The sequence below is a fragment of the Balaenoptera borealis genome (assembly GCF_965194805.1).
Source record: "Balaenoptera borealis genome assembly, chromosome: 7".
NCBI classification, from domain to species: Eukaryota; Metazoa; Chordata; class Mammalia; order Artiodactyla; family Balaenopteridae; genus Balaenoptera; species Balaenoptera borealis.
The window spans coordinates 116,162,097-116,174,152 of NC_138864.1; the positions used below are offsets into that span (position 1 = coordinate 116,162,097).

The 12,056-nt window shown below is 49.1% G+C and overlaps 1 protein-coding gene across 2 annotated transcripts in view; it reads right to left on the minus strand.

The window, feature by feature from the left end:
- Positions 1-6,138, minus strand: part of PARP12 (poly(ADP-ribose) polymerase family member 12) — a 45,086-nt gene extending 38,948 nt beyond the window's left edge. Inside the window, exon 1 of one of the 2 annotated variants that reach the window (XM_082400302.1) lies at positions 3,350-6,138. In XM_082400302.1, coding sequence (XP_082256428.1) covers positions 3,350-3,678 — 329 coding nt within the window. In that variant the 5' untranslated portion in view covers positions 3,679-6,138. The remainder of the gene's footprint in view (positions 1-3,349) is intronic. The other variant, XM_082400301.1, reaches the window with a different exon arrangement.
- Between the last annotated feature and the right edge of the window lie 5,918 nt (positions 6,139-12,056).

Below are 12,056 nucleotides of genomic sequence, written 5' to 3' on the forward strand. Positions count from 1 at the left end.
TAGTTCCTGACATTGTTTAGAAACACCAGAGAAAACCAGCATGTCTATGCAATGAAAAATCATAGTGCTTATTTACAAAGGAAGAGATGGTGCCTTGCAAGTTCTAGGCCCAGGGCAGCACCTCTCAGCAGGTTTTTGATGAGAATGATGGGGCCATTCCCCCAGAGTCACAGCGTGCCAGTCTCTGGGCACTTACTGGCATTTAACATTGGCTGAATAAATGAGTGTAGACAGCTTATGGTTACAGGCATGTACACACACACACACACACACGCACGCACGCACCACTACTGAGGCCCAGCCCTTTTTCTGCTCCCCTCCTGCATTCTTTTGATCAACAAGCCCCTCTTGAACACTCTCTGTGAGCCAGGGACTGGCACCACGCCCCAATGATCCAAAGATAAGCCTTCAAATGATCACCTGCGTCAACAGGACCCAGAAGAGTCAGGTAAATAGCATTTGCCTGACTCAAGACACTGCCATACCTATGATAAGCATCTCAAAAGAAAACTGAACCCCTGGATCTACTCCCCCAAACCTGCACCTCCCACGGGCTCCCCCATCTTAGTAAAGGGCAACTTCCCTCTTCCACTGCACAGGCTGAAAACCTTGGAGTCATCCAACCCCTCTCCTTCTCTCTAGTGGAGACACAGACATTGAGATGACTCTAAAATGCTGTGGGAAGTGCAAGGTCAGCTGTGCTCAGGATGCATCAGCGCAGAGAGGGGCACCTGAGCCTGACAGAAGTGGGGAAGCAATCAAGGGATGGTGCCTGGAAGGTATAAAACCTGAGCCAAATACTTAGGGTTGAGGAACCAGGCACGGAGAGCAGGGAAGAACATTCTAGGCAGAGGGGCTTGGTAATTACAATGATGATGATGGCTACTAAAACTCATTGGGCATTTACCACAAACCAGGGTTTGCCTAAATGTCTTGTGAGTTAACTCATACTGTCCTCAACAAGCCTATAAGGTGGGTAATACTATCCCATTTTGCAGATGAGGGAACTGAGGCTCAGATAAAAAGTAATTTGCCCAAGATCACTCAGCGGGCAAGGAGCAGAGCAGGGTAGAGACAAGGCAGGCTTGCCTTGGAGCTGGGCTCTTAACCACTGTGCTCACTGCCCCCTAAGCACAGGATGGAATCGGGGACCTAGGACCCTCCCCAGCTGTCACCAATGAACAAAAGCAGCAGTGATGATCTACTTCTGAGACAGGTGACCCTGTGGTTGAGGAAAACAAGTAACTTCCCAGGGAAAGTATAGAATGTGCAGCTGACCACACCCACTCTCCCTTATGCAACCCAGAAACAGCCAGAGAAGGAAGGTTCAACAAACTGTCCTGTGTAAACCACAAGGAAGAGGGAAAAAAGAAAACTCAGGATCATCCAGGCCAGTAAATACCAGATTTCCAAGACAAATAAAATCTGACCCCAAATTTTGGGGATTAGCCTAATAGGGCTGCCATCTTTATTTTACCAACTACGGACATTAACAAGACCCACCAGTGATCCCTGTCATTAGGTCCCTCCATCCGCCATTTATTGTGTCTGCCTTCCTCTCCAGGTGTGCTCCTCCTTCCACCCGGAGGTGCCGCCTCTCCACCAGCCCCTGCAGCCCCAGGGCTCCACTCTCAGCCTCCACCCGGGATCCAACCCACTCCCAGTGCTGCAGCCATGGCATACACTGCCCAGCAAGTCCCAAAACTAGCATCTCAGGGCCCTGGCGATCCTCCCAAGCTTCAGACCTGGATAGCTACCCCCTGGGCACGCTTCAAAACAAAACCCTCTCCCGCTGTCTGTCAACAGTAAGAAAGGGAAGTCAGCTCTGAGTCAACATTAATAAAGAAAAATGAGTCATCGCCTCTCGGATCCTGTCACCACCCTCTCACCAACTCTCCCGAATTTCTCACACATATGTCCCTTCCTCTTAAGGGTATTTCTGGGCAGCTGCTTCCCAGGGACCACATCTCCCAGCTCCTCCTGCACCCAGGCAGAGTCACGAGACATCCTGTGGTGCAGGTGACACGGACAGAAAGATAGCTACCATTCCAGACCTGGCCCATAAAAACCTCCCACCAGCTCTCTACCTTCCATCTCCTCCACCTGCTCCTTGGAACCTGATACCCAGATGGCCTTAAGAGCCATGGGTTGAGGGGGGCAGAGTCTAGGTCTGCCAGCCTGGGTCCCTAAATGACTGCGTGCATCAAGGTCCATACCCCATGCTGACTATTAAACCTTACCCTTAGACCTGACGTGAGCAACAAATAATGTCTACCATGTTACGGCAGAAAGAAGAAAAGAAACTAATTCTTCTAAATAACTGGACTAGCTTCCTAACAGGTCTGCATCACATCCTCCTCTAAATAAGCCCCCGCACCACTAAGATCTCTTCCTCAAACGCACACCTGATGGCGACTCGCCTGCCATTTGACGGGCCCCACCACCTTCAGGGTGAGGTCCAAATTCTCTAGCATTCACCTCATTAATCCACTCCACAAATCTCACTGAGCACCTGCCGGGCGCAGAGCACAGAGCTGAGGGCCGGGAAAAGCCAGCCAGGGCCAAGACAGAGGGGCCTCTGCTCTCCGAGTTTTCAGTTCTACTGAAGGAACGCGCGGCCATGACGGGCGCTATGAGAAAAGTAAACAGAACAACGTGATGGAGAGGAAGAAAAGTGATGCCTGAGTCGAGTCCTGAACGATACACCAAGCAAACCAGGAATGGCGGTCCAGGAGAGCGGAGATCACCGGATAAGCAAAGACTGGGAGTGTCCCAGGACCAGAAGGGCATCAAGGGAGGGGACCAGGAAGGAGGGCCGGCAGGGACCAGTTCCCTGAGGGACACGGGGGGCGACGGTAAGGAGCTTGCGTTTTATTCTAAACGCAGCAGAAGCCGCTGCCGGCTTGTAAGCAAGTGAGAAAGGTTTCACAAGAGTCCCGCGGCTGCTGGGCGGAGAGCCCGCCTCCGCGTGGGCCCTCACGGCCAGCTCTGGAGCCCGGGGCGCCCTGGAGCTCCGAGCAGAAGTCAGCCGCAGCCCCTTTCCTTCTGGAGATGCCTCCCTCTTCCCTCGGCCAGCGCTCCCCGGCCCCACCCCGGGACTGCCACCCGCAGGGCGTCCCACCCCCTGCTGGGCTCTAAGTCACTCTCCGAGAGCGCAGGGGCCCAGAGGACACCGCTCGACGCGGAGTCCGGCGCACAGTTCCGGGTATTCAGTAAACGCTCGATAAATGTTCGCTGAAGGGAATTCCGGCCACCTCACTGTCGCCCCCGAATGTACGAAGGGCCACGACCGGGCTGGGAGCGAAGAGGCCCTCTCCCCGCCGTCGGGCTCCGGGGCGCGGCGCCTTACCCGTCCTTCAGGAACTTGCACTTGCCGTAGAACACGAACTTGCAGAGGTGCAGCTGAGCGCAGAGCCCCACGCAGCCCGGCTTCGGGCCCTGGTACGCGCCGCACACGCGCAGCGGCGACACGGCCAGCACCACACGCTCGACGGCCGCCGCGCCGGCCCCGGCCGCCCGCTGCGCCACAGCCAAGAGCCCGCGCTCCCGCAACAGCCGCTCCAGCAGATCTTTGCTGACTCTCGGCCGCAAGCGGCGCCGCAGCTCCTCCAGCTCCAAGGCGCCCCCGGCCGCGCACAGCACCTGCGTCACCTCACGGAGGAGTGCGGTTGGCGCCATGGCCGTCGGGCCTGAGACTGAAGGGGCGCGGGCGGTTCCCGGGAGGTGGAGACGCCGGCCGGAAACGAAACCGAAAGTTCCTCAGGGCCGGGGGGGAAACAGAATCCGGCCTCGCCACGCCCCCGGCCCGCAGCTGAGGGGGGCTCGGCGCCTTCCGGCCCCAGCGCCCACAGCGGCGCTAGGCCTCACGCCCGCCCCGTCGGGACTCCGCAGCCGCTTCTTCGGCGTCCCGGGGATTCGTCGCCGGGTCCCTCAAAGTGGTGAAAGAATAAGAGTCACCACAGCCTTGGGCGCCGCGCTCGGCGTTCTCGAAGCGCCTTCGCCCGGACGAGGAGGGGTGGGGCCGCCCGGGAGCGCGCGCCGCCCCCTCAGAGTCCGGGCGTCGGGAAGTAGCTCGGCCAGCGGACCCCGCACCTTTGCCCCCGGCGCTAGGCGGAGCGGCAGGGGACGCCCCCCTGCAAACGGCCGGGCGGCGTCGCGGAAGCCAAACCCTAGACGACGCTCAGGGAAACTGGGAAGAGGAACAGGGGCCCCGCCAGGGGAAAGCAATCACGCCGAATTGGAAAACGGGCTTCAGTGTTAGCCTTCTTTTCAGTGCAGGCAGTGAATCCCTTATTTTAAACTTGAAAGGGTATATCCTTTTAAAAAGAAAAGCCGTTTCTCCCCACCCCTGCTGAGTGAAGATGGAATATTAAAGGCCATCGGGGGCACAGGGACCCTCACAAGCGTTGCTGATGGAAATGTGAAGTGTTAGAGAGAGCCCTTTGGGATAGTAATCCCGGAATAGTTATTAAAATGTTTAATGTGCGTGACCTTTGACCCAGCAGTCTCTCTTGTGAGAATCTTCTAGAAGTAAAAGGAACGATAAAGAAGTTATGTATAAAAGCTTTTGTGTGGAGGGGGAAGGGTTCTGGGAGCAACGCGGTTGATCGTTGTCCAGACTCTTAACACAGCTCGAACCAGCGTGCATTGAATCTCTGCCTATTGACCTAGAGAGACATCCACGATGTGTTGTTAAGTGAAACAAGAAAGCTGTATAAAAATGTTTAAATCGATAGCAAGAAGAGAATCCCATTTGTGTGTGAATGTGGCGGGATATTTTTGAATGGGCGTCGAGAAAGCTGAGGAAGGACCCAGTGCTGTTGGCACTGACACTGGTTGGAGAGAGTATGCAGTAGGAGGTACAGGAAAAGTGGGAAAGGAAAGTTGAGGGGCGCAAGGATTGTGCGGGAAAGATACTTATAGTATTACATTAACTTAAAATGAACATAAAATTCTATTTATAGTATTCCTACGAAAGTGCAAAAATCTATTAAGTGTATGGATCAAGAGTAGATAGTAACACAGACAAATAAAAATGAATTAATTAGGGGATGGGATGAGGGACAATTTTTCTCTTGGATTTTAATTGTTCTTTTAATTTTTTTAAAAAAATTATTTATTTTTATACAGCAGGTTCTTATTAGTTATCTATTTTATACATATTAGTGTGTATATGTCAATCCCTATCTCCCAGTTCAGTTCATTCCCCCCCCCACCCCCCGCCGCCTTGGTGTCAGTACGTTTGTTCTCTACATCTGTGTCTCTATTTCTGCCCTGCAAACCAGTTCATCTGTACCAGTTTTCTAGATTCCACATATATGTGTTAATATACAATATTTGTTTTTGTCTTTCTTACTTCACTCTGTATGACAGTCTCTAGGTCCAGCCACGTCTCTACAAATGACCCAATTTCGTTCCTTTTTATGGCTGAATAATATTCCATTGTGTATATGTGCCACATCTTCTTTATCCATTCATCTGTTGATGGACACTTAGGTTGCTTCCATGACCGGCTATTGTAAATAGTGCTGCAATGAACATTGGGATGCATGTGTCTTTTTGAATTATGTTTATCTCTGGGTATATACCCAGTGGTGGGATTGCTGGGTAAATTTTTTTAATTGTGTAAAAAATTAATTATTAATAAAATTTTATTTTTAATTTAACTTTTATTTATTTATTTATTTTTGGCCACACCACGAGGCTTGTGGGATCTTAGTTCCTGGAACAGGGATTTAACCTGGGCCCCGCCCTCCATGAAAGCACTGAGTCCTAACCACTGGACCGCCAGGGAATTCCCTTAACTTTTAAATTTTAATTCTGGTTTTAGTACTGTTTTGTAATAATAACATTTTTTAAAAAAGAAAGGAAGGATGATGCTATTATCTGAAAACTGGGTTCGTTTCTTGGTTGGGTGTTGAGCCAAAAGATACAACCAAGCCAAAGATCGACTGGGAGAAGGAAGGATTTATTACCTGCAGCAAGTAAGGAGAACACCGGAGAGCTTTCGCAAAGCAGTGTCTCCCCAAACAGCAAAATTGGGGAAGTTTTAAGCTAAGAGTAAGTGCATATTCATGAAAGGGCTTGAGCAGAAGTCAGCATAGAATTGGGGCAAAGTTGACAGAGCCCAAGCTTTAGTTGATTGAAGTCATGAGGTTCAGAAAAGGACAACAGTATCATCCCTTAGGTTCCAGTTTATCTGGTGGTTGAGCACCTGAGGGGGGTTTAAATTCTGCAAAACAGCTCAAGTAAGTGCTTCAGACTAGTCTTTACCATTGAAACAGAACTGGGAGTCTTTACAACTGATTTGTTATCTTTGCTGTTGTTACTTCTCTTGTCTAGTGACAGTTTGTTCTTGTGTTCCCTTAAGACCATAATTACTGAGACCTGTTCAAGGGCAAGCATTGTGTCCAGGCCTAGATCTCAAAATGGCTTAGGCCTAAAATGGTTTCTCTCGTGTCAAGAAAGCCATGCCATGGGACTTCCCTGGCGGTCCAGTGGTTAAGACTCCACACTCCCGGTGCAGCAGGCATGGGTTCGATCCCTGATCGGGGAACTAAGATCCCATATGCCACACGGTGCGGCCAAAAAAAAAAAGAAAGCCATGCCTGGTTTTCCTTCTCCAGGGATCCCCTACCTTATCTGCTTACAATATAGCAATGGAGGCATAGACTGTAATGATGCCTACAAATCCAGGAAAGCTAAGGATTGCCATCAGTCACTAGAAGCTAGGAAGAGGCAAGGAAGGATTCTTCGGAGCCTTCAGAGGAAGCACAGCCCAGCCAACATCTTGATTTCGGATTCTAGCCTCCAGAACTGTGAGAGAATAGATTTCTGTTGTGTTAAGCCCAGTTTGTGGTAATTTGTTATCGCAGCCTGGGAAACTAATTCAGGCTTCTATTTTCCCAGTGAGATGTGAAGAAGGATTATCAGCTGCAAGTGGGGCTAGAGTGGAGACCAGGGAAGGAGAAGATGTAACCCCAGGATCGTAGCTTATTTCAGAGAATGGAAGAGCAAGTTTCCCACAAAAACACAGGCGTGCTAGACAATATTAAGTCCCATGTAAGTTTGAGGATCATAAATTTAAACTCAAACCAGTCAACCTGGTTATGCGATTGGTTTTTTTTCCAGCAGAGATTAGTTGCTTCTGAGTTGCAGGGAAGTTGGGTTCAACTTGGATTGGGGTTTTTACCTTTTGAGAACAACTTGGAGGGAGATCAGGACAAGTTTTAGAGGGCCTTTGCAAAGCGGAAATTGTCTTAATAGATCATGGAAACCAATCTGGGTTGGAAGGAGAGCGAAGGTGAAGGGAGTGTAAGAGATAGTGGGAAAGATCAGGGGTTGGACATCCAAGTTAGACCAAAAAAACCATTGCAGGAATGAAAACCTGGGGGAATACATGACACGTGATAAAGACAATAAATAAATAAAGACAGTAATACAAATTATACAAATAACAGTGAAGACATAGAAGGTAAAAGAGTTGGGAGGATAGAAGATGGTGAGCAGAAAGTGGTGACTTGAAACATAGTAGAGACTTGCTTATGAGGCAGTTAAATCCTTTTATAGGGACTGAACCTGTTTTGAAAGGTCCTTCTGCTGTTTATGGGAAGTAGCAGTCACCGTGGGCAAACCTCAGTTCTGGGAACAATCACTGCGTGACCCCTCTTTAGTGTGTATCATGGGGAAGCGGGAGTCTCATTGTCTGAGCAACCATATAACAAGACTTTGTTGCTTTGTGGCTTGACCACACTGCCCTCCCAATACCCTGCCTTGCACAGAGCCGGTCTCTGGGTAGGAGGGGAGTGCACAGCGATCCCTTCCCTGATCATCACCCTGCCCAGGAATTAAAGCAGAGCAAGCAGCACCCATGAAGGGTCCTGCCTCAAAGCTCTGAAAATACTGCTCTGTGGAATCCAGTAACTCCTTCAGGAAGCACGTTTTCCTTTCCTTTTGGTAGGAAAAAAAAAAAAAAAAAGTTTCTTAATCTAATGAATCTGTTTTGTAGTTTTACACAATAACCATTAGTATAATCTGTATTTTCAAATCAAGTCACACCTGTATACAGTAAAGTTTGCAAAGAATTACCATAAAGTTTTAAGTTTCAGGTTCTAAGGGAGGGAGGGATGGGGGAGGGAATCATGAAAATGAGGACTATCCGTGTTTGTTCATGTGTTTATTCAATGTATTTTTAGTGAGCTTTGTGCCAAACCCTGGGGAGGTGCTGATGACAGGAGAGTAATACATGTAGTCCTAGGCCTAAACTCAGGCTGGTTGTTCAGACAAAACAAGGGGCACTGCTGAGTGAGAAGCACAGCGATGGGAGCACGGACTAGGCTGAGAGCTGGGGAGGAGGGAGTGTTTTCCCCCGGGTGACCTGCTCTGTGTCCCATTCAGCATCCTGACCCAGCCCAGCCCTGCTCGGTCACCAGTGCAGAACCCCAGGGAGCAGCAGGGCCTGATTTCTGATGGGTGTGAATGCGTACCATGGTATAATTAGCCTCCTTGGGGCAGCTAAATCCATACCCTGTGGTAGGACACATTTGTCTTTTTTAATTACAGATTTGATACGTTATTTGAATTAGAAAACAAAAATCGTTAAACCAAAGCGTGTGCAAGTTCCCAGCCTCAGTGATCTCCCCATCCCTATTCCTAGTCCCCAGAGGTCACCGGCCACCACTAACTTGGTGTGCGTTATCCCAGAACCTGAAATGTATGTCAAGTTCCCTAGGTATGGAAGCTTCTAGAATAAAGGCATAGGGGAAGGTCAAATACTATTTCTTAACTATTCTTGTGAATCTTTTGTCCCAGGTTATATTTGCCTTAGAAAAACTTAGGAAATTTACACGTATTACTGTCTATTTTTAGGCCCTTTATTGTTCTCCAACTCTGGCATAGAAGGAATGTGAATCTACGAAACTTCAGAACTAGCCCTTTAAAAAGCCTAAAGAGTATTTCTGGGACCGAGAGTGGGAAGAGCCCGGCAAGGAAGGGGAGAAGGGGGAGCCCGAAAGCGAATGAAGATGAGGAGACGTGGATGGGCGTGGGGGTGAGAGAGGAGCCAGGCTCCGGAAGGCGTTCGCGCAGGCAGAACCGTTCTTCTCTTTCTCCTTCCTCACCTGGGCCGACCCACTCACCAGGGCCAAGGGGGCAGCGCGGGAGGCATCAGCGCATCCCCGCATCCCGCAGGGGCAGCGCAGGCCCGCGGAGGGTGCACAGGCACGGCCTCTGGGCCTCTGGGCAACCGTGGGAATTCATGCTCGGTTCGTGTGTCACGTGTCCCTTGTGTACAGCCCGAACTTCACTAGAAGGTGAGGTCCTAGAAGAGAAACCGCACTCTTTCATGTGTGCCCAGCTCCTGGGGAAGTAGAGACTCAAAACTTTAGTTGAGTGACAGGAAACGTCTGTAGGAAAATACATTTTTGATTCAAAATGGGTGCCTACAAAGACAATTTTAGAACAAAACCATTCCTAAAGACCATCTATTCCTTTTCAATAATTGAAAGTATACAATAATTAAAAATAATCAGAGAAATAACATGGCCTTTAGAGTTGGGCTTTGATTACAGTCTCAGTTCTACTCATTAGAAGTGTGAACCCGGACACGTTATTTACCCTCTGGCCTCGGTTCCATCTGCAGGATGGGAAGGACAGCACCTGGCTCGTTGGGCTGCTGTGAGGAAGAAATGAAAATATGCCTTGTCCACAGTGAGTACTCAAGCAAAGATAACGAGGGCTCCTCTTCCAAACCCTGCCTGCCTGCACCGGACTTAAGACGCCACCCCTCCTGCACTCTCCAACGCCCTGCGTCCCTACTGGTGTATCTCACCGTCTCACTGCTTGGCAGAAACACGAAAATCCGGCTAAAGTCTAAGGACAGCACGTCCTGATCGTCAATTCTAACAGACGAGCTTAATGAAGGGTCAACACCCCCAAAGGCTTACAGACAGTATGCGGATTTTTACGAAAGAACAGATTTGTTCAGATCTGGGTTTCCATCAGCTGGACGAAAGCAGGCCAGGAAGTAGAAAGGGGAGGTGTAAACGTGCCCTGGGTAGCACCCCTGTGAGGCTGCTGAGGCGTGTGCCCTCTGCACCTCCTACGCTCTTGCAGGTATTGGGCAGGGAAAGAGCTGAGGCCTCAGGCCTTTCGGTTGCCTTGCCTTCCAGGAACCAGCGCGGCTCGGGCTGCTCCTCCCCGCCCCCTTCCCAGGCCCCTCTTCCGCGCTGAAGCGCTGCCCGCACCGGTCCTGCTTCCTGGGTCTTCTGTACCGGCACACTCAGATCCCCCCAGCCCGGAGCTGGGAGCCCTCAGAGCACCGTGTCCAGAAGGCGCCTGGTCCTCCTCGGTAAACTTGCGCTTCCGCTCTCACCTGCACGAGGCAGCCAGGCCCAGGGCGCCTCGCTCTCCCTCGCCTTTCACAGCCACAGAAGCTCCCCGAAAACTGGGGCTGTTTGTTCACCCTGTAGCCCTGGCACTAAGCAGGGCCCGGGACTCTGCAGGTGCTCAGGAAACGTCTGCGGGGGACCCAGGCTGGGGACAACGAGGGCTCTTAAGTGACTGTCGGGAAGCACCCACACCCGTGGCCACAGAGCAGCAGCCTTTTCTCCCCAGTCACCCCTCTGTGTTCCTGTTTCAGCAACTGCTTCCCCAGCAACGCATCCCATAAAGCAATAAGACACATTACTTTTTACACTGACACCTTCAGAACTAGTAAGGAGCATAAGTTTGACACAGTTTTTCACATTCTCAAGTAATTCTCCCAAGACTCAATAAGCAGAAAAAGGGAACAGAAAGTCAGAACTGGATATAGAATTCAGATTTTTTTCTTTCAAAGACACATTTTATACAACTTTCAACATTTATGCTTTCAAACAAAATGAGCAAAAGATACACCGAGTGCTAAAAAAAAAATCAAAACAGAATTAATACCAATTTTAATTTCAATATTTTAAGGTACAGAAATTGGAAAGTAGGAATACCAAATACAACTTTAAACAAGTCACTTGTCCTCCCCTATAATAACCAATGTAAGCTACTTAAAAACTTACAAATTTAAAACAGAAACAAAATAAATACTGTACACTTTCCCTGCCTGCAGGCAAAAGATGGGAAATACTGTTATGAATCGAAAAAAAATGCTCTTAAAGCTTCAGCATCCCACTTCCCAGCCACACCTCACTCTGTCGTCACAGTGTGCTTCTCTATTCAAAGGACACACATGTGCACACACACTGACCGCCTATCCACACAACAAGACACTACTCTGCAGACACCCCGAACGAGAAAGGCTAACAGTCACCTGGGACCACGGGCATGAAAATCAGCTCAGGAAAGTCAGTCAGGCTAGCAAAACATTACTACAAAACTAGTAAATACCATAGCCAACAACTGTCCCTTTTCAAATTTCACAGATTTAAACCCCCTAAAACCAATACTACCCCTCCCTGTCACCACCCTTTACCCTCCCCCCACCCCCCCAAAAATCAAACAAACCTGCTGAAGCACTGGCAAAGTTCGACATTTCACAGTAAATGTGAAAGTTCATATTATATAATCTCTTAAAATGAACCTTTTCACCCTCTTTCCACAGCATGAAACTGTTATGGCTTAATTTATATTAAAAGTAGAAAAGTCTTTTCGGAAGGAAATGCAGTCTGCCAAGACGCATGTGCATCTCCTGATCAGTGCTATTTCATACCTAACAACTGCATGACTTGCTTTGCAGTCAGAAGCTGTTTTCAGAAAAACTGAGGTTATAGCTTTTGATTCAGTCTAACCATAAATGTAAGGCCCTTAGTTTGGTTTAGGTTTCTTTTGCAAGATAAAATAACCTTGGGGTTCACTTAGCAAGTTACACCTCAGGTCCCTGACTATAATGTGGAAGTTATATGTATGCTTTGTAAAAATAAAAGGTGAATCCTATGAATCTTAGAGGGAAGAAATGATTCTAGGCAAGGAATCAACTCCTCATTATATATTACACTTCCTGCTAACAGTTACCAACCAAAATCCACCAAAGAAATATGAGTATTTCTGGGTTATTTTATTCCTGC